Below are 27,547 nucleotides of genomic sequence, written 5' to 3'. Positions count from 1 at the left end.
CTTTTACAATTTGGTCAGCAAGTCCACTGATGCATGAAGGACCTCTTTAAATCAAGGGAAATTAATTAAGACTAGAACTAGATTTGGTACTGTGAATGCAGACATTCTTTTTTTTAATCACCTATGGGATTAAGATTGGATTTCTTGAATTGGCAGCTTAAATGGGCAAAAAAAAATTATACATGATCTCTCTACTAGAACAGAGCAGCAAGCTACATGACATAATTTCTATGTGGTCATTACTGTGATATTCAAACCTAGGAAATGGTCTAGTCCTCATTGATGTCACACCAAGGATTTTCAGCTTTACAGTCAGTAAAGACTTTTCTCTCTCACCATGTCTAATTAGCCTCACTATTGCCATGGTGAAGAGTACCACACAGAGAGCAGCCGAGGTTCTGATTTGTCTGATATTATGGAAGAAGATGAGGAAGAGCTGTACTCTGAAATGCAGCTGGAGGATGGAGGAAGGCGACGAGTCAGTGTGACTTCACACAATGCACTTAAGGTAATTGTGACTGCAAAGAAACCTTAGGAGTACCTCCATATTTTGATTCTTCCTTCAAAACATTTGTTTTAGTCAATTACGGATTTTGCAGACCATTAAAACTCACACTGTTGTATAAACCTAGAACTGGGGTGAACATTGTTTATGATGTCAAGGCCACTTTAATACATTTATTCCTTTTTTTTTTTTTAATTATTTGATAGCTAATCTTTTAACTAATTGAATATTTTCCTATATGTAATTGTTGAAGTTGCAATTTCTGTTCTGTAGCTGGGGACCATTCCCATGCCTATATGACAATATACTACGTGTGCTATGTGCTACCCAGACAATGAGTTGTTTCTGAGCAAGAAGATTTATATAAACATACTTATGTATAGAAAAAAAAAACAGCTTAGGTTTTTTGTTTGACTGATTTGTCCCTGTTTCCAGTGCTAGTCCCATCTCTTCCACAGGCTTTAAAGCGTGCTTGTAAGAAAGGGAGTTGGATCAGCTTTGTTTGATAAATGCATTACCAGAAATCCTCGTGCTCTGATTATTAAGGAATCACCAGAGACAGTAGGAAATACCTATCAGAAATACTGCTTTAACACTACACAGGAATATTTACCGTGAAAGACAACTTTAGTATAACAATTAAAGCATATGTAGAATGTTGAACCTGCCCAGTACAGAATATATATTTCCCATAGTATATTTGTATGTGTAAATTGTATTTGCTTTTTATGTGTCTAGCAATTACACTAAATTGTGTTGTCTTAGAAAGCTGGATAACTTGAATGATAGGGAAACTCACAGGTTGATTTTTCTTCCAATATGCTGTTATTTAACTAAAACCCAATACTATTTTCTCATGCATACAAGAATTTTGACCATTCTTGTAACCGCTTTCATGTACTATAAATTCAGTCCTTTTATTCTGATACTATCTGGAATGAGACAGGTACATTTTCAAAAGAAAATACAGTCAGTGTTTCTATTGTTCTTCTAACACAAAGGTTGAAACTGAAATCGTTCTGCATGCTGCTTCTGTCCCTTTCCTCTGGGAAAAAGTGAATTATCCCTAGACTGTTTTTGTTCTTTATGCATCAGAAAGTATATTTACTTCTTGGTTTTAAATTAGTATTGCCAATGTTGATATTTACAAAGAAAGGCCCGGAACCTTAACTGGTGTAGTAAATAATTTTAGACCTGTTAAAGTCTGCAGGCATACTTCTTTTGAAGTAGTAGTGTATGTGAAGGGCATGGTTGGTTGACTCATTCTGCAGAAGTGGAATTCAGTATATGAGTACTTCCTGAGGAAGGACTCATGGATGTCTGAGTCTCATTTGGAGAATATGGCCCACCATGCTGGTAAGTTTTTTGATACAAAATGCAGGTCAGATTTTTCTCCCAAAGTGCTTGATAATTTCCCCCTCTTTCACTAGATCCAATTTCACTTTGCAACATCAGTAATTAACAAAAAAAATGAAAACCATGTTTACTGAATTTTCCATAATGTCATCAGATTCCTGTTCCTCTTGCATCTGAAAGTATGCCAACCATGCCCTTGCAGCTGTAATTGACTATTCTCTCCTGAGTTAATAGATGCTCCCAAGTAACAAGAAAAAATTTTGCATGCAGTTATATATTTGCTTTATTGGGAGATTATTATTCCCTCCAAAGGTTCCCTAAAACAAAGGCTGACATGAGTGATCAAGGGAAGATTCAACTCACTTACCTGATTGGAACATTCTAAAATGTGGGATATTTGAGCTTCATTCAAAACTACCCTTGTTCATATTTATTGACTTTTTTCCACTTTTATGGCAGTTTGTCTCAAAAGTTTCACAAGTGTGATATACATTTTAAAAATGAATGAAAACAGGTGAAACAAATACAATCATAAAGTAACTTAGAAAGTTCCTAATGCTTGAAAGGGGAAGATATCCAAAACCCAGTTAAGTTTAATATGCTCAGAGAGAGAGGTATTGCTGAAGTCTCCAAGATGATCTGTCATTATTTATGGGTGCTGTTTTGTCCAGAGACCTACCTCATCTGGGCATTGAGTAAAGTACAAGGAGAGGTGACCTCCATGATGTAGAATCTATAAACTCTGCCAAAACCAACACCTCCCGCATCATTATTCTCTTGTCTCTTCTCAGAGTCCAACAAAGATACTGCATAGGATTTTTCTGACACACCAACCTTTGCTTTGTGTAAATGTAATAGATATATTTTGTAATTTTTCTATCATGTTCAGAATGCTTATTTTATCCAGGCTGGGATAGTTTTTACCGACTTCCGGTATAAACAGAGATTTTTACTTCTGCTAATAGGCTGATTTTTAAATATTGGTTTTACCAAGCAGGTACGAGATTATGATGAGAGATTTGATGACAGTGCAGACCAAGTGACATCAGAGAGCGGCCTGCTTCTCAGGGTTCTTTCTGTGGAAGTCAAGCTTTAAAAATGGTGCCTTTTTTTAAATTTTACAAAGGAAACTAGAAGTCCTTTAATGATGTCTGCAGAATAGCTTTCCTGTGGCAGGAGATTTAGGAGTATTTGCTGCTCATATAGGATGCTTTTACAGCTGCAAAGCAAGAAAGCTTGCGAGAACAGAATTTTCTTTCTCAGATACGGGTTCTGGTTACAAAGAAAAATTAAATAGCAATTTGGCATGGGGCAAGGAACATACTAAGCCTTAGTGCTGTGTTTTAATGTCATTCTCATTCACCATGCTGGAACCTGTATGCAGCTTTTATTGCTTTGTTTTAAATGCATGGGTTTATTCTTGTTAAGAGCATCACTCAGTTGTTTGTACTGACCTCTCATGTTGTATCTGACACCCAGCAACTTCTTAATCACGTCTTTATTTTTCACAGATTCTCATTCAAAGCATGACATCCTTTTCACTAAATAAGCTGCATGTCTTACGTTTGCCATTGTTCTAAAACTAATTCTGTCTTTATTTTTCTTTTCTTCTCCCTTTTCCCTCCCATTTTATTTTTGTCACACACTATTTGTTCCCTGTCTGGTTTTTAACATTACATAATCTTAAGGAGTGCGATAAGAATAAGACCACTGAAGCCACTTTTTTGGAACAGCCTGACTTTTCACAGCAGATACATCACAGTAAAAAGCTTTTCAGTATTCCAGAAGTAGCTGAAGAGGATGGTGAATACACTGAACTGCTGTACAAGCAGGGTTTAGGTATGCCCTATAAAAAGAATCCCACAATAGCTAGAGACTCTAGACCACCTAGGCCCTACAATCAAGACCAGCAGCACAACTTCTGGTACCCAGCCAAGCACAGAATTTCAGGCATGGAGGATTTTGCTGCAGACGACAAAGGATGTAAATATAGCCGGTCCTTATCGAGAAGCCCAGACAGTGGACTAGACTGTGGAAGCGAAGAAGAAGAATCTCGTTTTAATTTCAGATATACTTGTGATTCAGTTTCTGCCAACGTTGCATCTAGCTGTTGTGCAGAGACTGCTAACTGTTCCTGCAGGAAGAGCATGAGGCCATTGCTTGCTCGCAGGAAAACTTTAACGAGACAAACCAGCATCGAAGAAGATTTTGGTGACCTGGGTCCTTCCTTTGTAGAGCCCAGGAGTGAACAGGTCAAGCCCAGTTACGAGAAAAAGTATGAGACTCAGAAATGTAATAGAACAGATAATTTGTCTAATGAAGATATTCAGGGAGGCTGGAAGACCGACTTAAAAATGGCTGATGCTAGGGCAGCTGGTCTACTTGCAAAGCCATCCCACAGAGATGCAGAAGACTCTCTGGTGTGTGAAATAAATCTTTCTTCTAACATCTGCTTGCCAAATCAGTCTGTTTTCTTTCTTTCGTTCTTTTTTTTTCCTTTTCTTTTCTTTTTTTCTGAATTAATTTTTAGAGTCCATCCTTTGGACCTATCTGCTACTTTTTTCCTGTTGTTTTTTTTCCTCCCCATTCATTTTTGTTTATAATTCTGCATTTTCCTTTACAGTCCTCTTTTGTGTCATGCTGAAATCAGTTTAATTTGCTTTACAATGATTTTCCCACAGAACAAATTACAATAATGGCTGCTTTTATTAAAGGACAACTGAATCTAAATTTTAATTAAGGGTTAGCTGAACTATAATTTTTCCAAAAGATTGTTTTTCTTTATTTTGCCCATCTAAATGTTGCTTGAAAAAAAAGCTGCATTTTAACTGGAAAAATATTTCATCAGTTGGTTTTGTTTTGGTTTTTTTTTTTAATGTTGAGGAATTCATTTCATCATGTTGTTTTTATTCACTTCATTCCCAGAATTTTCAGGATATGCTCTTTATCATGAAACATCTCCGGACAAGAATCAAGATTCTCCCCCAGTGTGACAGTGACCCAGATTTATGGAGTCACAGGTTTCATTATATTTCCATTTTCTACCTTATGTCTGCACTCTCACTACTTTGCCTTCCTTTTTAGACCATCTCTTCTTGCCTTTGAAGTTGCAGACTGCATCTCTGCATGAGAATGCAGGCAAACAGCTTCTTCCAATGGGAGAGGCCAGGGCCATTCCATGTCTTTCAAGGATGCCTCTGTGTGCTCTTGCGTATTTGCATTTCTGTCCATTAATCTATAGCAGAGTCTCCACGCTTTGATAGATGCATCCATAGGCTTCCCTGCTCCCTAAAGACCAAAGCAAGTTCGTTACCCTCTCAGTCTGCAACAGTCCAGAATGGAAACCTCAAATCTAATGTGTTTCGTCTAAGAGTAGAAATCAGCTGCCTGCTCTTCTAGCCTAGCAGTTTATGCTGAAATGATCCTTAAAAATTTCTCCTGTTAAAATTGATGCCCAAGCTGTATTAATCTCAAAGACTGCATGATAAACTCTGGAGAGCATTAAAATAGTACCATTTAGTTATTAAAATAGCAACATTTTCTGCAAGGGTACTGAACAGAAAGAGACAGCTGTGATGTGAGACGAAGCGTGTCTACGTTCCCTTCTACGTGTTCCAATGACCTTTAAAAGGCTTTAACAACCGAAGGCCATTATAGAAAAAGCAGTGTGCTCAAAGACAGAAGGACGTACACTTGTTCACATGCTGCAAACTGGAGAATGCTATATAGCTGAATACCAAAAAAGCTTGCCTTTTGAGTGCAGTCCAAGCTCCACAGCTCTCATGACTGGTTGTACTACTCTTCAGGAGATTATAACATCATCTTAGCAGCAACAACAAAGGCAAAAGAATATTTCAAAAATTATTCTTTTCTTTTCTTTTTGTTCTGATGTGTGACTGCTGGTTACAAAACTCTGCCATAAATCAGGGAACCATTTTTTTCTTTTGCAGGTTTGCCAGGCAACAGTATTTACTTTTCAGCTAACCTTTCAGTTAAAAACTAAGTTTAGTTGCCTTTAGAGCTTACGCTTCCAAATGTGATTGACCTGATTAATGTCCAACCATGTAACCATAATGTTTACCATGCATGTAACTTACAAACCTGTTTTTTCTGTTGTTGTTTTTTAGCTTTTAGGTAATCCATCATCTGCAGGACGGCCTGAAAGGGCGGAGCATGCAGGGCGAAGGTCCTCTCATGGCAGTGCAGTGCCACAAAGGTCTCGACCAATGTTGGTCCCTTCCATTGGTTAGTTGGACAGATTGGTGCATTTCTGTTCTTTGCAGCCTCAGAGTTGGGAAGGCGGTCCTTAAAAAAGAAACAACAGACCTTGTCTTGAACCATGGTTACTCTTAGTTTTAATGGGATGAAATGGAACTAAGAACACCTCCATGGAAATATGAGTGTACTGGGGTCTCACGGGGGGGCTGAATCAGTAGTCATTGACATCACTGGGAGCCCTTTCATTGAATTTAGTGGATATTGGACCTTTTCTAAGTTTGGTTAAGCTTAGGTACTGTTAGATCTTACCGAAGAAGAAATTTCCAGGCAGGCTACTATATGATCAGTGAAATAAATGTACCCATTCAGCCATCCATTCAGCCATCCATCTTTCCATTCATCAACCATCATTTTGTATTCACTTTCCATTTTCTTGACTACTTTTTGGAATTTAGCAGGAAAAATAGAAGCTGTTAAATGTAACAAGTTAATAGAACTTGCATATATTTACTAGATTTGATATTTCTTACAGAATCATCCCTATTCTGGTTTACTTATGACTTAAACTATATGCTGGTGTATACCAGAAAATCCAAAAAGTAGTGCAGAAAAGATAATGGAATCAAGACACTATGGACAAATACATATCTGTTAAAACTTGCACTCTGTACTGACAAATAAGAAATATTGACGCTGAAAATCAGGGAACACATGCAAAACAAATGCAGAGAGAGTTCTGTGAGCTATGAGCAGAACTTTACTCCATGAAGATGTAAAGTTGTCCAGTTCCTGTCCCTAACCTGGACTTTAATTTGTGAATACTGTAGGCATCGTGACAAGGAGAAGGAAGCAGTGTCAGGCAATTCTCAGCTGACATTTATGTGAATAAGAGACATTACAAATGGGGATTATCAGAAGGAAAGAGACTGATCATTAAGGAATGCTAATATTTTCCCTTTTCATAGAATCACAGTAAAATGCCTGTATTGTAAATAAAAAGCAAAATCCCCCTAGTGGGCACAATTATTTTTATATCTAGTAGATAGTAATTATTATTATTGAAACTGTAGATCAGAAAACACACACAGCCGTAATTCATGAAACTTTCTTAGTGTCTTCAATTCAGCATGACTGGTCAGAGGCTGATTCTCATCCCACGTCCTGGTGTAAACCAGGATAATCTTCACAGATGTCAATGGAATTACACTGGTATGAAAATGGCATGGGGGAGAATCAGCTTCAAGGAGGCTCTTGTGCTTCCATTGACAGGTTATTGTTAGCTGAAACTAATAGCTTTTGGATGATGGTGTGAAGACTGTTAGATTTTCATGTCCTTTTTCTTTTTCTCTGAAAGCAGCCTTTTTTTCTCAGGAGTAAAGATTTCTGGTTTATGTTTGGACTACTTAAAGCAAGTTTTATATTTAAGTTCTTTCTTTTATATTATCTGCTGAAACTTTTTTTTTTATGAATAGTGAGAGAGTAGACATGTTTGTTTGAATTAATCCTTTGGGTTTCCTTTTACTTTTCATTTTAATTAAAAGGGAAGTGATTTAATTGATCAGAGCTCACTTTCTGTCAACAAAGTTAGGACACAGAAACCATTAAGTAATGACTTACTTAGCTGTTTAGTAGTTCAATAGCTTAGGAATCAGGTAAAAAAATTAATTTCTGATACTCAATCTGTGCTCAAACAGATAATTAGATAGAAAATAAAATCGCAGATGTTATTTCTTTCAGTGTAACTTAAAGAATGAATTAGTGTATTTTGTATTATGTACAATCCACAAATGCTCTTTGGGGAAGTTCCATTAGGAATAAATTACAATATTGTCTAATGCTGGTAACAAGCAAACTACAGAGCATTATGTACAGTATCTAACAAAAAAAAAATTGTTTGCTGTGAAGCTGTTGAAAGGCCTTATGTGGTTTAGAGTTCAAGAGTCCTAATATCTGACTAAAAGACCAGTGATTAAGATTGCTGAAAGATATGTAAGCAATATTTCTTACTTTCAGCATCAGACTGTAATAAATCACTTTAAGTGAAGAAATCTAAACACTTGATAAAACTCTGCACAAAAGTTGCTTCCTGTAAGCCTGCTGGAAAAAAATCTAGAAGATATGAAGTGTATCAAGAGTTCAGATAAATAAGATGTGGTAAAAGTAAGGCATCCAAAAGCCTGTAGTAGAGCATTGTATAAATTTAAACCCGCTGTTCAGAACTCCTACTGACAGAGGAAGTTTCCCATGAATAAGGGCTGCAAGTATGGTTTTTGAAGAAAAGTTATGTGTCATTATAATACATAGTTCCACAAAGTGAAAAGCAGAGTAAAATAAAAGGAAAGAAGAAAGTAAATATGATTGAGCCAAAACGTAAGACTGCTTAAATACATGAAATTGTTGTTGGCCTCAGCACATAGCTCAAAAATGTGGATTCCAAATTTCTTGGCAGCAGCTTATTCCTTTACATGTATGCCTGGAATTTTTGCTGAGTTATTCAGCTAACAGGTCACTTTAGTGATGGAAAGTTCTTAAGGCAGGTCTGGGAGGTTAAATTAGTGGGAAAGAGCTTCAAAATTGTAATGACATTAGGATCCCAATGGTAAAACCTTTCTCCAAAATGTTCCAGAATTTAAATTCTTTGAGGTATTTTCTCCATTCAGGTATAAATACTTTAGATTAGTATCTTCTTTCAGGTAGGATTTAAGTAAATTAATTAATTTTTGGTTTTGGGTTGATACTTTAGAAGGTGAAACACAGTTTACAGTGCTCTTGACCTTGCAGATCTGGCAGGTAGGAGTGTTTAAACCTCATAATAAAAGATCATTCCTATCCAAAGAGCTAACAAACAATATTTACACTGTATGAATTTTAAAAAGCACAAAATTCAGATGCTTTAAAAAAAGGAGATACACCTTTCTGTGATTCCCCTGCTGAAGAAGGATTTCTAGAGGCTGAAACATCTGGCAAAGCTTATGCAGGGTTTAGCCTTCCTACTATATGCAAGTCAGAAAAAAAGCGTAGGCAAAGCCTGCCCGCAGGAGCCTCCACAAAGGCAACTATACAATATGTTTTAATAGATCATTCCCTTTTTCTCCATAGAAATTACAATGGACAGTAACAGTGAAGGCGGTCGGTCTCGGTCAGGTAGTGAGGGAAATATTTCACCCGTAAAAGAAGAAGCTTATTATCGCAGCATTGGTGGACACAAGAAATGGCCTCAGCAGCGTACCATGGCCTCTGAATATAGATACGGTATGACGAACATTATTCATCCTTTATGACAGACCCATTTTAGAGCTGCGTGTTAACAAGCGCGGTTTCTGTATGACAACATTGCATGCAATGCAGAATGCCAGGGGAACTAGCTCTTAAGTCCTGTCTGCTCTCAGGTAAGTTTCTCCAGCTCTGCTGTAAGGGACAAACAGCCCTTAGTCCTCTGTCCTGAAACTGCTGTGCAGCCACCTTTCCATACTTGACTGAGTCCAAGCACACTGCATTGCATGAACCTCTGTGAAGCTATGCCGCTACTAATGCCAGTCAGTATTTACTGTATACACCTGAACGACCATTCATCCAAATGACCACATTTCCACTCGGTTCATATAGACTGGGCAGGGACAAAGAGTAGCTGGTGTATCACGACCCTGTTAGGGTCCTCTAATAGGAAGCACTTACCAAACATTATTCAGATTTATGGCTTGGGCTAACCGAAGATTCGGGGTCTTATCAGTGACCACCCAGGACTTTGGCTGTGTCACTTGGTGAAGACAAAAACTGTTATTATTTTTAGGAATAATTACACCATAATGACAAACTTTTGTATTACACGAGGAAGGCAGTTATACCCACTACTGATAGTATTTGTTGCTTCATCAACATAGAAATCATTACATGATCAACAGCTCAGTTTTCATAGTTCATAACACAGTAAAATGAAGTGTCTAACACTAAACCCATAAAAGCAGCCCACACCATATAGAGAGCTAAGAAACACATTAGGGTTTTGTTGATGTCTGAAATGAAACAAAAGGGGCCCTCAAAGTTTAGGTGAATCCTAATTTAATGTTGAGCTTCCAAGCAAACAGATCTGACTGACTTACAACCGGATCATCAGCTTGTGTGTATCGGTGTAGATCTAGTGAATTCAGTGCAGCTGTGGTTGCAACTATACATCAGCTGGGAATCTGGCTGGCTTCATCCAGAGACTAAGATTTTACATACACAATTATATGTGTGCATATATGTATAATATATGTATGTACCTCTCGAAAGAGTAAGATAAGGGGCTAATGAGCTAATCTAGAGATTATTTGCTTTCTGGTTCACTGAAGCAAACATGACTCTCCTGAGTCAGACTGTACCGGCCAGTGCTTTTAACAGAGATACATTTGGCTATAATTCATGTTTGCACCTAACCCCCACTAACTGCAGTTGGAGTTGGATGCAAAAATCGGTATTTTTAATTTAAAAACCAAAACAAAACACCCCTTAAGCCACCTGTTTTACATTGCCTGGTGGGTCTGAGTATGAACCACAGAATGACTGCAACCTGACTGTAGGAGGAGAACAGAACAGAGAGGAATCCCATCCTTTGTGTCCCATTGCTTTCTGTCCCACATGTGCCCTTCTCCCACACTTCCTTTCTGTGCTTTGTGCCTGCCTAAAGCTTCTTGGCTGAAATTTTTCCCTGCCCTTTTGCTGTTCTTCATTTTTTCCCTATTCACGTTCTTTCTTGCGCTCTGGACCCAAGAGTTAGTAGCTGTTCCCTTAAAGCTGTGACGCTCTGAAATTTTTTTTTCTGGTAGTTTAAAAATATCAAATTTTGAATAAAATGCATCTGATGTAGAGGTAAAAATGTAATAGAATTTTTTCTAAAATGTTCCATATTGAATGTTCAAACTATTACCAAAAATGGGAGTCTTTAATTTGTAAGAGGTGGTTACAGTAAAAATTGTATTAATATGAAAATTGTTTGGAAAAATTTTTATACAGTTGAACTACATTTTCATCATAATTCATAACATCGCTTTCTCAATTTATTCATTGTGAAGGAATTATAAACTGGACGATAAGTGTTGATTCAGCAAAGAACAAAAGTACATGACTCCTACTGAAGTTAGTGTGACTTGCACAATAAGCCAAGTTTTTCAGAAGTGGCTTGTGATTTTGAGGGCTTTATTTTTGGGGGGCTTCACTCTGTATCTCTTGAAAGAGCCTATTTTGGGGGAAAGCACTGCCACATGCTCTTTCAAAACAAAATTAAAAGCCTTTGAAACCCATCATTCAAAACACTCATTGTTAGCCATTTTGGCCTAATTCTCTAATACAGTTTTACTGAAGTCCATCCTTAAGTATGTTGTTGAATCATGGGCTAAACGCATTCTCCAGGTCATTTGAAAAGTCTGAACGATAAATGAGACAAAATGTCAATTCTCATTTTTTATGTCCTAATTGATTTGGTACCCTGCAGGGGACAGAGTTCAGTGCAGTGTCAAGTGTTGTGATATTCATGGATGATCTTTGCTAGTGAGCTTACGGTTAAACGCAGTCATAGCTAACCATTTCTCCTGAATTTTAACACATCTTGTTAGTGTTTGCATTGGTTTGGGGCATTGCTGGCTATGTTAACTATTGACTGTGTTTAAACAAAATCATAGGCAGTGTAGTTCCAACCCTGCAATAACTAACACTACTGAAATGTATTTCTTCTTGCCTGTCTGGAGAGAAGAGGTTATAACCATGTTTTAAACCTGGTACCTAAAACATGGTATGTCAACACAGCTGGGATGTGCTTTCTTGTGTCCATGAAGAGCAGAAGCAGCTGTGCGGGAAAACAGGTGGATCCAAAGCATGGTTATTTTTGCAGTAATGATAAAGCCTATCAGATTCATCATTATGTCACTCTTAACATGCTTCATTAATTTATGGCAAACTCCAGTAAACCTAACAAAAACTGCTTTCTTACCTGAGCTGGATTCACATGTGTAAATGTCAGTGTGGTGTAGGGGATCAGCACCACATCCAGTGCATGCAGATTGTATATGCTTTTTAAAAAAACAACTTGCCAATTAAAAAAAAAATAAAACAAAACCAACACTAAGCTTAACAAGACATGCATTATTGGGGGTTTTTTTCACTTAAATGCCAAATATTTTTAAAATATTAACTGGAATAGTTGAAAGATGAGGCCAACTTGTATTACTGAATTGTTCTTTTCTGAATTTACTTTCATAGATGGCTATGGTGGTCATGACCATCTTTCTCCAGATATTTACGAAGAATCAGAAACAGATCCTGGCACAGAAGATATTTCTACTCGAATATTTGTTGCACTCTTTGACTATGATCCGCTGACAATGTCCCCAAATCCTGATGCTGCAGAAGAAGAGCTGCCATTTAAAGAAGGACAGATCATTAAGGTGGGATCTAAAAACAAAGGAAACGAAAGACCCAGTTTTACAAACAGGCTCTCCTTTTTTCCCTGTGGTGAAAGCAACTTGTGTGACTGGAGTCCAAGGTTTTTTTTTCTCCAGAGGTTCAAGCTGTAAATCTCACTGGATCTGGAATCTAATATCTAGTGCCAATAGCCTAAAAATAATTAGGTAATGGGCAAAAATCTCAAAGTTGCTAGATAGTTAGGGCCAGACTTAAATAGAGATTTGGGTGCCAAGACCAGAATTGTGACTCTGAAGGTCCCTATGTCCATTGCCGCAAAACTGCTTCCAAGAGGATATCTTTCCTGCAAAGGTACCCCAAAGGTGCTCAGATACGTACCAGAGCTGCCGTATTTTTTTAAATGCTGAACACTCCTAGCTAGTAAACACTTAAGATTAATTAAAGTCCAGAAGTTAGGTATTTCTCTTCCAGAGTCATCTTCTGAAACTGGGAAACCCACTCCCTTTTCTGACTGTTTGGTGTAAAATACACAAGCTGCCTTTAAACAGGGCGCAGAAGACAGGTCAGCCCTATTCCAGGTGACAGGGACAGTGTTAGGCTCTGTCAATGTTTTTAGCCAGCCCTCTATCCCAGCTTGCCTCATCTTATGATTGTGCAGCTGCGAGGCAAATTTTTTCAGCTTGCCGCTCTGATTTTAAAAAGCTAGCAGATTTTTCTGTTGAATCAGCAAATGTAAGCATCTCCTCCTGCAGCTTTGTATCTAATCGATCTGGTACAAAACAGGCAGAAATAAGAGAGGCAGAAAGAACAGCTGCTGGTAGTCCAAGGGTAATTTGAGATTCAAGTGTGATCTGAAAAAGAACCTGAAAAAATATAGACTCATTTGTTACACTAGCCATTGCAAAGATAAAATTGTAACTTAAGCTGTTAAAATACTGCCTTCCACTGTGTCGGACTGGATCCTAACACAAATGTCTGTATCCTAAATCACAATTTTTTTTAATGTTAAATACTTTGTTAGATATTTTGCTTATATAAGATTTTGCTTATATAAGATTTATGTGAAAAATATGGAACTTAAGAAATTATTTTTCTTTGCAAGAAATGTTCATTTCACTCAGGTATTTTAATTACTTCTTCACAAATATGTACACGTTTGGCACTGAAAAGTCTAGAGAGACTCCACATCAGATATTTACTCGCAGTGATGTTTATTTTATACTTGGGACCACGGTGATTACTATGTGACCTGCTGCTTTGAATTTCTTACCAAATTGTTGTGAAGATGGATTAGTTTGCATTTTCAAAATACTTTTTGTACATTACCTGAGCCGTGGGGATGGTGGATGGTCAGTTCCACCAGGAGCTGTATGAAGTCTGTCCCGTACATGCGTTACGGTCACGTATGCTGTACTGTGTGAAGTAGTAGTGGTGCTGGGTAAGTCATGGATACATAGCGATTAAAACCGAAAAACATTCCTGCTCTAGAAAGTTGAGGCAGTTCAACGGTCTTTTTTAATGAACTCAGATTTGAACTGCAGGGCTTGGTTTGGGGGATTTTGTTTGTTTTTAAAGAAAAGAAAGAAAACAATTGATTGAGCCTAAACAAGGAACAATCTAAACTCAGTCATCAGTTTGGCCTTAAGAACATAATTTTTGTTTAGTACAGTCCTTGATCTAGGCCTTTGTGTCATTAGTAGCCTTTATGAATGGACTACATTTTTAGAGAGAAATTTTGGATTTACCTGTTCTCATTGATGAAAATTCATGCTATTTTTATGCCTTAATGCGTGTTTTCTGGAAAGACAATGGCAGAGCTTAAGTAAGTACATATATCAAGTATGTTCAGTATTAGATGGGCATTCTTGATCATATACAAGTTGTTCTATTCAAAATAACAACACTTTGGCACAGTTTTGCAAATGCTTCATTTTGAATATAGTTCACATGGCACCAAAAATGGTGCCATGTGAATAATTCCATAAAAATCAGTGTAAACCATTAAGTATACTTTTGGCTCAGCACAAGGAGAAACTGATGACTTTCAGTGCCGTCTCTCACTTTTTGCACTGCTAACAAAAAAGTCCAAATTCTGCTTATATATCTGAAGTCATAATTCAAATTAACATAACATTTCCAGTTTTGTAACATAAGCCAGAGTAGTCAAAACCTAATATAATTCCACATCCAAACTGTAGTCATCTGTCTATGCTTTAGTAACCATTTAGCCTGCATTAAAATTTCTAAATGCTAAAACCTTTATTGACCATCTTTATCACTCTTTGAATAACAGGTTTATGGGGACAAAGATGCTGATGGATTCTATCGTGGAGAAACCTGTACAAGAATTGGCCTTATCCCATGTAATATGGTCTCTGAGATCCAAGCAGATGATGAAGAGATGATGGATCAGCTGCTAAAACAAGGCTTTCTTCCTTTGAACACACCAGTTGAGAAAATGGGTAAGGGAAAATACATATGCTTCACTTCTCCTAACTTTTGGGTGCTATTAACTTGGCTGGATCTGCTTTGCCTTTTGTTTTTACTATACGCAGATGCATCTAAATTTTACAGCAATTTACTACACCATGGGATACATTCTGTGTCAGTATCTGGATGAATTTATTCAACTAATATTTAATGTTGGTCACATCTTTTGCTGCAAATGAGGACTTGTATCTTCACCACTCCACTCACTACTTTCTTTTCTTATTTACAAAAAAAAAATCAGTTTTGTCACCTGAAAGATTTCTAGACACAGAACATGATCCCTGTGCTTTGGAGTGTGCTGTGCTGAGGTGCTTTGTGATACGCTCACTGCTGCAAAGCATAAAAAGAATCACTTATTTGTTGTTATTTTTACTCTTCTACATTTTCCTACTTTACCAATAATTTAAAGGGATGGTGGCAAAGGGTTATGTGTAATCTCATTTGGGATAGCACTACATATTATGAGATTTTTTGGATATTGCAGTAAGAAACCCTTTAAAAAGCTGAGTTTGGCCAAACAATTCTGTGTTATGAACCACTCGTGTTACATCACTGGTTCAATGTTGTACTTAGATGCACAATGCAACTATCTTTTAACTTAGATTTCTTTCTAAAATTAAATTTAATGCAACTATCTCAATATGTTTTAAAATTTTCAACATGTTTCAGAGAGTATGAAGGGCTGGAATTGGTTCAGTCCTGTTTAAAAGTGAACTGTAAAAGTGGTTGCTAAAAAAACAAAGAAATCTTCCACAATTGTTTTCTTAGATTGAGTAAATCTTATCGTTTCCAAAATGTATTAGTAAATGTGAGACAAACTATTTTTTGTTGTTTTTTTTAAGATATTGAGATATTTTTAAATTCTCCATTGTCCATGAAAGGGAAGGATGATTTAAGTTCTTAAATGCTTAATTGAGTTCTTAATTCAAATCTCTGTGTTTATTTACTTACGCCACATAAATACAACAAATCCTCCCACCCGCATGCACTTGTAAACCCCACTGCCCACCTGCTGCTCTAGGTATAGCACATACACTTACACATACATTCATAGGAAAAAAATTTGGGAGAGGCACACAGTGGGACCTACAGATGTGCCTGAATGGGTTGGCTGCCTACAGCGGTATTCTGCACAAGTAGTCGTTTTAGCATGGGTCTGCATCATTTGAAGTCTGTTAGAACGAGATACCTAACCTGCTTTAGGTACATCTGTAAACACAACTGGGGGCCTGATGGGATTAAGAAGTTCTAAATATATTTCTACTTCTAGCAATGAGGTCACCTGTGAGTGCAGAGAACAATTTTCTCAACAGCCATGGTTGAAACCAACTTCTTTAAGTCCTGCTCAGTGCTCTCAGTTCTTATCAAAGTCAGCAAGTTGTTGATACAGAACACTTGTGAAAATGAAACCACTAATCTACATAGGTCCCCATAACTTGAATACTTTGGCTGTCTAACAGTCATATTTTGCGGATATAATTGCATTTTTTTGTTATGCTCAACTGGCAGTGTCTCCTGAAAGAGCTGAGAAATCAGAAAGTCTTTTATCTTGGAAAGAGGGAGAGGCAATTGGTGACAGAAACGTTGCTCTGCCTTACATTTTTAAGCAATTCTTTTTATTCTGGGATGTTTCCGAGCGAGCTGTTAGCAACCTACCCCCAGCAGTTCACCTTTAAATATTTTGGCACTTAAAAGCATCATGTGTTTTAATATGGATTTAAATTGTTAGCCATTTAAAACAAAACAAAACAAAAAACAACAAACACTCTTACTAATGGATTTGGAAAGAATAGTTAGTTTGGCTTAATTTTAAACTAAATACAAATTCTGAATAGCAGAGATCCACATGTTCAGACCCTCGCTGTCACAGAGGCTGCCCACGTGGATTTTTAGCAGAAGCAGGCTCTAATTGCCAGTCTGTCTCATATTGTTACTCATATTCTTAATGTCATATCAGACACTTTACATGCTGTGTTCATATGACTATATTTTTCTTAATCCTTTGCCCACATTAAATCCTTAAAAACAGAACTTTGAACAGCTTCATATCTTTTCTTCTTTTATTTGTATGCATTCCTTTCCTGAAGTCAACTGTGACCGTTTCAAAGAGAGCACACGCTCTGTACACCGCAGATCCAGAAAGTCTAAAAGAGGTCTGTGCTAAGAACCAATAATTTGATTCAAGCTGTAAACTAGCTGAAATGATTTGAGCTGTCTAGATTTATTTTTTTATGACTTTAAACTTTTGGAAACCAGAAGCTGGAAAATACTGTCACATAGCAATTAGGTACAGGGTCCCTTTTGGATTCTTTTCTTGGTCATAGAGGCACCCTTGACCCTGAGCAGCGGGCACTGTCTTGCCCCAGAGAGGTACTTCAAAGTGGAAAGTGTGGCTCTCAGACAATTGTTTAGGTATCGGTTGATCCAGGCTTTGGGGAATCAGGGGGATCGGGTCCCGCGTCTGTTACGGTCCGTGCCTTCATTTTGGATCTCTCCTTGTGTTCTGTGTAAATCCCTTGCATTGGTACCTGGGAAAATAACTCCAAACCACCCACTGCAAAAGTAAAAGTGATCTCCTCTGACTGAACGCTTCAGTGTCAGCTGGTGGGTGATGTGACAGCTGTGAGTGCATGCTACACTCAGTATTTGCTCCTACCTTAGCTGAACCTTTAATGTTCACCCTCCTGCCGGAACAATCATAGGGTGCCTCCTAACCCCAGGTCTCCTCTGTCACACCGCATAACGCTCATCAGACCCACCCTCAATGCCTGTCTGTAAGTAGCACTAACAAGCATGTTTCTCTTGCTGCAGCAGTCATCCGCAAGAATCATGCTAGTATCATTCAAATTTAAAATGAAGCCCAATTTGGACTTCTCTGTAAATGTTTAATATCAATCAATAAACATTTCACGTGGTTCCTGGAAACTATAAATTTTACTCCTTTCCTTCCGTTCCCCGCAAAGGAAACTTGTAAAATTAAACAGTACTTGAGGATGTGTTTTTGTAGTTAGTCTTGAAAATACTGCAAACCACTTGCATAATGGGTAGCCTCTTCTGTTGTGGGACAGCTCAGAGCATACATTTCTCCTTCCAGTCTCCCAGCAGAAAGTTGAAGAATAATCCCAGGCACAAAATTCCTTATGATTAGGAGGGGGGGGGAAGGAATAGACAGTAAATGTGGAAGCTGAAATGGAATGAGACAAACACAAATTTTGACTGTTGGGCTTTGTATACCCTGTTAACCTCTGATTCTTACAACCAAGAATGGCTGAAAATTTCGGAACGTTAGTTTTGCAGATAAATACTGTTCAGAGGATTCAGTGGCTTAGAATAAGGAGGGCAAGCCAACTGTTAAGAAATTATTTATGAAACGTACATGCTATTTTGAAACCTTTATCTGTGTTAATAGGTTTGGTAATCTGTGACCGTTTATCACTATGCTAGAGAAATATTGACACTGTTACTGCACTGTTGTGAAGATGAGGTAGGGAAAAGTTGCACCTTGTTTTTCTTTTCAAAATAACTTTGATAGCTTTCCTTCCCTTCCTCTCCTTGTGATTGGAACAGAAAGAAACAGACGGAGTGGGAGACAACATTCAGTGTCTACAAGAAGGATGGTGGCACTGTATGATTACGATCCACGTGAAAGTTCTCCTAACGTCGATGTAGAGGTATTGACATAACTGTTTGCTGTGTTTACTATTTATGGAGCCATAACCCAGCTGGGATTTAGAAGCATTATTATACCTTTGCAGTGGATGTGCAAAAAAAAAAAAAAAAAAAAAATTTACAAACATTGGTCAAATGTTTTCAGCCAGATGTATATGACAAGCTTAGGACTTCTGTACAAGCTGTTTTATGGTTCTTGTTCAAACAAAATCAAGGAATATCCTTTGTAGGATTTATTTAATATGGCTCAATACATTATATAGTCAGCTATGGATATATGTTGTACAATGCATGTATATAACAAATGCCTATCAGGAAAAAAGCATGGAGTTATAAACAGTAGGGAATGATTATTTTCCAATTATTGTTTTCAAATTTCCTTTGTGTATTTCCACATAAGAACATGATTATTTTTGAGAAGAGTCCTAGCTCATGCCAACAAGCTCATAGCGGCGCATGCTTTCAAATCTCTCTAACCTACAAGTCCTCCAAAAATCAACCCTCCTTCACAATCCAAACTAGAACAATATAGCGCAGTAAAACAGTGTTCATAATATATTATATTTCTTTCTCTTAATTGATGCATCTGACCTTTCGTGAATTTCTGTCGTCTGTAATCTTTTTTTTTTTATAATAATGTAAGGCTATCTTAAACAACTGAGCATTAGGTAGATCTTCATTTAAAAAACAGCTCACCATTAGCTAGGTCTTCAGTATGGGTTTATCTTCCATTTACCTACATGCAGTCTCCCATCTCTCCATATTTGTTATCAGCAACAAAAGAATCACTTTTTACATTGTCTTTGATGTTACATTGTAAGTAAGTAAGTCCCTTGATCAAGATTTGATGCAGTTTTTTTATATATGGATTGTGGTAAGAATGTCAGGCAGGTGACACTCAAAGCTTTAAAAAAAAAATACTGCATACCTAGGAGCTTCCTCAGTTATCCATTAAAATGATTTTTTTTTTAAATTGGTGAATTGTAGAACAATTTGGAATTTTTTAAAGAAGAAGAGTGAATTTTGAAATATGTGGGACTTGATACTTTAAAACTCAGCCAGAGTTGTCTTGTATTTCTCACTGAACCAAATCTGATTCTAAATTATGGTGTTTCAAAGTGGTTTGGGCAACAAATCAAATAAATTGTACAGATATATTGCAAACATGTTATTTGTTCTGTCCCTTTCCATGGCCACAGGAAATTAAGAAGTTAAAAAAAAACATAATTAAATTACATTTAAACCACAGGCAATTAAAAAAGAGCCCAGTACACCATTTGCAGATTAGAGACTGCTATGAAGCCTGTATTGAACAGAATCCAGTATAGCTCCACAACTTTAGTTCAGGAACTTTGTGTTTCAGGAAGAGCAGTCTCAGCTGTCCTTGTACCAGTTAGTCCTAGCGCTCAGCTCAGTACAGAGCCCGGACCTGAACCATGTCCAGCCCCTAAGTCTTCTTCCCTCCTCACAGGATTGACTTTAAGGGACCTTTGAAGCCATGTAGTTCAAAGCTTCAAAGTTTGTTCAGGTTGTTCAAGGCTTTGCACAGATGAGTGAGTTCAGCGATCTCCAAGGTCTGGTTGCACTTGGATCGTCTGTCATGGGGAGTCCTGTGGGTGTCTAGAACCTAGCAGGGATCTAGCAAGCTAACAAAAAAAAAAAAAAAAAAAAATTAAAAAGTTTTCCTCTCAAAGTTCAATTCGGTTTCACCACCTGTCTCTTAACATAAAGGAGAGGGAAAAATATTAAAGGATTTACTATTAATAAAGAGAATGTTAACCTTTGCCTAACAAAACATGCACTGTCATGTGTTTCTTTTTCTGCAGGCTGAGCTGACATTCTGCACAGGGGACATTATTACTGTCTTTGGTGAAATTGATGAAGATGGATTTTACTATGTAAGTTGGCTCCTGTTTGATCACTTCAAACTGCTACAAACTGTTAGAGCACTCTTCACTAGCAGGAGTGATTAAATGACAGCCTGGAGGATTTCAGGTCACAATTCCAGCTTGTTCTATTGTGGGAATAGCTGTGATCCTAATTTGGCATGCCTGGAAGAACTGCCAAAATGGGGGTTAGCATCACCACTCCCATTTTGTACCTGGGAACGTGACTTCACAACCAGCCCAGTTAGAGAGCTGCGATGCAAACCCGGCCTCACAGCTCCTGCTGCTGCATGGACTGTAGCAGAACCCGAGAAGCTCCCTCAGTTGGAGGAGATCATACTGCACTGAAGGTTCCCTCTAGCTACTTCAGCACCTGTCTTTAGGAGCTGTTCATCCAGCTCAGAGCTGCCTCTGGCATTTTATAAGTAATATTTATTTGCCTCATTTAGTTTGCTGGAAAACGTGTATTGTGATCATACATGTATCGATATGAACATGCGAATGACTTCTAATGGGTAAGGCATTTCATGTGAGAGAAAGACCTAGATAGAGCCTGTCCCTACGATAAAAGGTTCTTTGACTAAAATATATCAATAAAATAGTTCAGTAGTCTTTTAAGCACTAGTTAACTGATCATACTACTTTGTCATTCCTTTAAGAAGAGGAAGAGTGTAATGGGAGACAATATTCCAGCATTGCTTGCCCAGCCGTACTGTCTTAAAGTTGACAGTAGCTGCCAGTCTGCATCTTGTACTTGCCTTTTCCATGTCCATGGTGTATTGGCCATAGAAAACAGGCCCAGCTGCCTCTGTCAGATGCATTTGAGAAGTTCAGACCCAAAGGAATAATTTTATCATCTCAGAAGTGCCTTTAGGTTTGCAGCCTAGCACCACATGTATCTATGGCGTTGCAGTCCTACAGACCCAAGTCCAAAAACTGGGAATTCTGTTCCTGCTTCTCCACTGTGCACTGATGTTAAAAAACGCAGGGGTTCACTTGCTCTCCATAGCACACACTAGCTCTTGTGATCTTCAAAAGTGCATAAGATCCTGTCGTGGTTTAACCCCAGCCAGCAACTTAAGCACCACACAGCTGCTCGCTCACTCCCCCCCCCACACCCAGTGGGATGGGGGAGAGAATCAGGAAAAGAAGTAAAGCTCATGGGTTGAGATAAGAACAGTTTAACAGAACAGAAAAGAAGAAACTAATAATGATAATGATAACAATAATAAAATGACAATAATAAAAGAATCGGAATATACAAAACAAGTGATGCACAATGCAATTGCTGAGCACTAGCTGACCCATGCCCAGTTAGTTCCTGAGCAGTGATCCACGCCCCTCAGCCAACTGCCCCCAGTTTATATACTGGACATGATGTCACATGGTATGGAATACCCCTTTGGTTCAGCTGTCCTGGCCATGTCCCATCCCAACTTCTTGTGACCCTCCAGCCTTCTTGCTGGCTGGGCACGAGAAGGTGAAAAATCCTTGACTTTTAGTATGAACACTACTCAGCAACAACTGAAAACATAAATGTGTTATCAACATTCTTTTCATACTGAACCCAAAACATAGCACTATACCAGCTACTAGGAAGACAATTAACTATCCCAGCCGAAACCAGGACAGCTCTTAAGGTCCCAAGTGACCTTAGATGACTATTTCCTCTTCCTCACTGGCTTTGAAATAGTCAAAAGTATTTCCTTACCTTCTTGGGAACCTACATTTGCTTTAGTAAAAACATCTACTGATATTTTCATGTTGCAGGGTGAACTTAATGGACAAAAGGGGCTAGTTCCTTCCAACTTTCTTGAAGAAGTGCCTGATGATGTTGAAGTCTATCTATCTGATGCACCCTCACGATATGTTCACGATACACCGATGCGTACAAAAGCAAAAAGGGTAAGCAACCGAATAAGAAAAGCTTAAATTTTTACTTTCCATTCCACTGTCTCTCATATAATTTAGACGTTACGTTTAACATTTTAAATCCATTTGCCCATTTAAAATTAACTCTCAAATATATAAAACATAAAGAAAAAATAAGCCTTCTGCTAGCTCGTTACATTTGTAAATGAAGAAACTAAATCTACCATTTGATTGCAGTCATTACAGTACTTTCAATTATAATTTTAGTTTAAGCAGCTTTTCCCTGGTGAAAGTAGTTACTTCCTAATGCTCCTGAACTACTTGTACTACATGCAATATCTAGATGAAAGCAAAAGTTCTTGTGGACGAAAGACTGGTACCAGAATTCCTTTAAATACAGATTGTAAATGCAGCTGATTGACAGTGTTCACCTTTTAATCCTTATGACTTCGTATTCCAACTGGTATTAGTTAATTGCCCAGAGACTTCTATGAAAGACTAATCGTGTTTAGAGTATCTCATTTTTGGTTTTGTTTCATCACTGCAATACTTTTATATATTATATATTTTATATATATTTTTATTTCTTTGCTCATCTGCTTGGAAACAGAAGAAGAGTGTTCATTTCACACCTTAATAAGGCAATGTAGCCTTCACGTAAGTGAGCAACTGAAGATACCAATAGAGATTTCAATTAAAGCTACCTGGCTATCTAATGCAAGTCTTGAAACTTAATTGTGGGGGAAAAAAAAAAAAAGAAATATGTCTCCAAAATCCTTGGCCACAGAAGAATAGGCTGTATGCTTTTACTATATCTAGTCAAGTCAATTTAGTTTCTTCTTAGGAGACAAATCCTTTAAAAAGGAATCCTTAGAAATAAGTCAATTAGACCTCACTTTATGAAGGTCAATGTTTGGAACATATTTCTTCATGAGCTAAATGTTTATGTTTACATAGAAAGGAGAGTTTGATGTCTAACTACCCTACAAACAAAAGCTGCATATTGCATTGTTAGCCAAGCTGGGATGTAAAAATTCCAAGCTCCTATATCAAAAGAAAAGCACAACACCCCCAACCCTTAAAGAACATAAAACTGAAACATAAGCCGATATGTATGGTAGTTTACAAGGGTATAGTTGGTTTTGAAACTCATTACACTCAAATATAGCTATTTCAATTGTCTGCCTTAAAATGTGTTTTCCATAATCGATTATACCCCAGTTTGCCTACGACCAATTATTCAACAATTCTGAAAAAAATCCCTTCATATGGTACAATTTACTCGAATTTTCCTAGAAAGTGCACATTTGAAATATTAGCAACTGTTTGGTTTACCAATGCAATAAAAGTCTCAATATGAAACATGCAGCTCACTGAATGAATGCATTAGACTAAATATATGGTATCTTCAGGTGTACGTTGGGGTGCTTTACCAAGTTGGTTTTTTTCATTAGAATTAGACCTTGATTTTAAATCAAAGTAGGCTTGAAGCCCCTTTGCTTAACTCACTGTTGCACAACAAGCCAGTAAATTGCTAATGTTTTAACTTGAACTACAAGATAGCAGGGGTCCCTAAGGCATGGATTCTATTATGAAAATATCATCTTAATTGATAGTATCACATTTTGTCAGCCAGGCACTGTAGTTAGGATAGGCTGAGTATAAGTAGTTTTAGCATTTTCATTCAAGTGCTTTTGATGATTGAAAAAAACAGCTGTTTAAACTATTTAGGAATGCTGTCATCTAGCTATCGTACAAGTGTTCACCTTCATTCAGCAACCTCATAGCTGCAGCATATACATCAAGCAGTCAGGGTCTTTAAGCTTTCTTTGATTGTGATTAAGGTTCATTTTAGCTTTTTCTTTTTCCTTCTTTCTTTTTTTCTTTTTCTTTTTTTTTTAAGCCAGTGTGCCATCTTCTCAAATATGTACATAAAGTTTGCTAGCCAATTTTAAAGAAAAGGCATTTAAAGGACATTAAAAAAATAAGTGATCATGTAGCATTTTAAGTAATTTCTTCTGAAAACAGTTTGGCTTCTATAGCTTGCTAATCTGTAGTAATTAACACATCTGTTTTTCTTAAGTCTATAGCTACTCGTATCCCTCTTCATTTTCGTACTATCAGAGTACTGAAATGCAAAACCCAAACCAGTGTTCTGGGTTTTGTGGCCAGAGCTATGGCAAAACAAGTGTATCCAACTCTTTCTTTAAAGAAGTATAACCAAAACAGGGCTCTATTGGAGTGTTTTCTATTGTCTATACTTTTTTCAAAATTTATGTATTTTCTGTAAGGCCATATGGTATTTTCAGCCACAAAGAAGAAAGGAACCAGCCCTTTTGTTTAAGTGGGTAATGGGACAAGTGATGTTACCAACTTTCTTGATGATAATAGCTTTTAAGCTTTCAAACATTCAATAAATTATAACAATGTACCTAATAGGTTCCTCCTGAGAATACAGGTACATCACGGAGAGCACCATCCCCCACAGTTCATCTCCATTCTGGGTCACCTACGTCACCTATGGGTTCTGGTAGTCCCGGGAGAGGCAGGGATATGTCCTCGAAAAAGAAAAAGGGGCTGCTTTCCAAAGGCAAGAAACTACTGAAAAAGCTTGGTGCAGTGAAATGATTCATGTGCTCCTGGACAACTTGTAAAGCTTCCAGTCTGTGTATTTTTTTTTTTTTAAACGTCAAAACTAGGGCTTTCATGACTATGCAGTACAACTTTACCAAAACTTTGCATTTTTAAGTCTGACATCAGTAGAATCATGTGAATTGCTTAATCAAAACAGCAAGAAAAAAGGAAGTGGATTTGTTGTTGCAAATATCTTTTTTTCTTTAAAAAAAAAAAAAAAAATTGTGGGATTAAGACCAGAAGAACATGGTTTTATTTGAAGTCAACTCAACACCTGCAACTCCATTGGATAAATCTCAGCCTTTAGTCTCCTTTAACCATGAGTGGGGGGGAGAAAACTATTCACTGAGTCCTCGTTCAGAGAGATCACCCCACTGTATCTAATCTTTATCATAAGCAAAAATGGTCTTGAAACTCCTAGTTTAATCAGCCTTGATGTTTTGCCTTATTAATGCACAATGATTTGTACTGTCTAATAAATATACAGCGTATACTTCGTATGTACTGTGTATTCAACTGTCTTCATATTCCCTAAAACATGGTAATTTAAGATCAAGTACTATGTTACTGACTCCATTCAATGTCTGATGTAACTCCTGGGAGTTTGAAAGTGCTGTGCAAAATGCTTTCTTTCTGGTTTTTGCTGCTTTTTTTTTTTTTTTTTTCCTAAACTAACCCCCTTGTATCAAATTCTTTTGTCAACATTTTCACTAAACTGAAATCATATACAGTGTAAGTTATTCAGAGACTCACCCAGTTTCAACCATACAACGTCCAGTTTTGGAGCTCCTGGTTCACTATTCTAAATTACCAGGGGAAAAAGCCAGACAAACAAACAAACAAACAACTCTACAACAAAAAAACCTTTACTCCCCAACTTTTCTTCCTGTGGAGGTACAGTCCTAAGTTTAAAGGTATTTTCATATTGCTGATGTCAGATTCAAGATGAAGTGCATGTCTAAAGTAAAAAGTGAACAACTGTGTTACATACACAAGCCGTAGCCAGTAAAAAGGCTGCAACAGGTGATAATCAAATATTAATTGCAATATTGGCATCTCAAGAAAAACAATCTTACACATTGATGGCAGTCATTGGCTGTTACTATTTTGTAATTCTTGTCCATTTGTAAATTGTTTTTACTGTTTATACATACTTTTCAGACTGCCTTTCTTTTTGTAATTTATGGAAGGTTTATAAATGAATGATCAAAGCTTCCCCATTGTGTCTTCAGATAATAATGTAAATTACTGTAAGATACCGTGTGCTAGATTGTAACATTTAATTAAAGAAAATAACTGGCCTAAATTTGTGGTAAAGTACTGTGTGGGTGTGTGCATGTGTACAACTGTTGTGTATTATATTTTATATAAATAAATAATTTGATATTTTGTAGAGTGCAGTACGTTTCATGAATCTACTATATCAGCTGCTTGATCATTGTGTTAGCCTTCCCTCCCCTTCTAAAGGATTAGGCACAAAGGGCAAGATACACGCCCAGGGAGCAATTATTAAGTATGCAGTAATGGTGCAGGCTGTGTGTTCAAACACTGCACCCACGTGGAGAAGGAACAGTCCGCAGTGACCGTTTCCTACCTTTCCGTAGCTAAGGAAACAGCTGCACTAGCTCCGCTTCTGCTGACCTCAAATGATAGAAACCAGATCAGAATGAATACAGGTATAAACAAGTGATACATAACTAGGAAGAAATACAAAATCCTAAGCACTGAATAGGGAAAGCTACCACTCTATGACATCAGAAAGACCAAAATATTTGCCAAAAACCCCTATGCATCTCTTCATTACAAATTTCATGTGGAAGGAAGAGGTTGGTACAGTTCTCAGACTAGGAAAGAAAAAAACCTGAACTTAATACAAGTTACAGAGCTCTCTCATTTTTCAGAACTGTCAACAGCTGCTGGAGTTTATTGTAGAATAGAGGCTCATCTAAATGCAAGACTCCAGGAGCTTTCCAGAGGTAAAGAATGCTTAGAAAGTTATGCTAGCATACATCACAAAGTATGCCTGAAGCCCAGTCTTGAAGTACGTACACAAATACATCTAACACAACCAAATGAGCAAGGATTACAGCAACAACTTTATTTAAATCTCACAAAGAAAAGGAACAAGCTTCAGAACGAGTTAGTTTAAAAAAACCAGCGCTAATCCAGATTCTTCCATAGGCGCTAGTTTGACTCTGCGCCTGGTAATAAAAAGTCTGAAATCAACTTTCATCAACACAACTGCTACTTGCTTTACAAATTAAGCTATTCCTGCTGAACAGTTACCAATGAAAATCCTAGAAGTACAATACAAACCAAGGCCTAAGCACTTCCCATTACTTGGAACTGCACAACCAAAAAAACCAAACCATGAATAGTAAAACTATCTACTTTTTTGCACATCAGTGCACTGATACTCTTTGTTGGAAATTATTTTTCTCATTTAACAACCATGCAATTAAACAGAGTCAACCAAGAAATTTAGTTCATTTCAGTTATGAATTTGCAACTGAAACGATTT

The 27,547-nt window shown here is 37.3% G+C and overlaps 1 protein-coding gene across 2 annotated transcripts in view; it reads left to right on the top strand.

The window, feature by feature from the left end:
* Positions 1-26,416, top strand: part of RIMBP2 (RIMS binding protein 2) — a 175,092-nt gene extending 148,676 nt beyond the window's left edge. For both annotated transcript variants that reach the window (XM_075041450.1, XM_075041451.1), the window contains 10 exons: positions 350-508; positions 3,550-4,281; positions 5,989-6,106; positions 9,179-9,331; positions 12,314-12,498; positions 14,769-14,937; positions 18,533-18,636; positions 20,461-20,532; positions 22,291-22,425; positions 24,832-26,416. In XM_075041450.1, coding sequence (XP_074897551.1) covers positions 350-508; positions 3,550-4,281; positions 5,989-6,106; positions 9,179-9,331; positions 12,314-12,498; positions 14,769-14,937; positions 18,533-18,636; positions 20,461-20,532; positions 22,291-22,425; positions 24,832-25,020 — 2,016 coding nt within the window. In that variant the 3' untranslated portion in view covers positions 25,021-26,416. The remainder of the gene's footprint in view (positions 1-349; positions 509-3,549; positions 4,282-5,988; positions 6,107-9,178; positions 9,332-12,313; positions 12,499-14,768; positions 14,938-18,532; positions 18,637-20,460; positions 20,533-22,290; positions 22,426-24,831) is intronic.
* Positions 26,417-27,547: the final 1,131 nt, after the last annotated feature.

This window comes from Buteo buteo, chromosome 11 (genome assembly GCF_964188355.1).
Source record: "Buteo buteo chromosome 11, bButBut1.hap1.1, whole genome shotgun sequence".
Taxonomy (NCBI): Eukaryota; Metazoa; Chordata; class Aves; order Accipitriformes; family Accipitridae; genus Buteo; species Buteo buteo.
The sequence above is the reverse complement of the archived record's forward strand: the minus strand, read 5'-3'. Positions and strand labels throughout refer to the sequence as shown.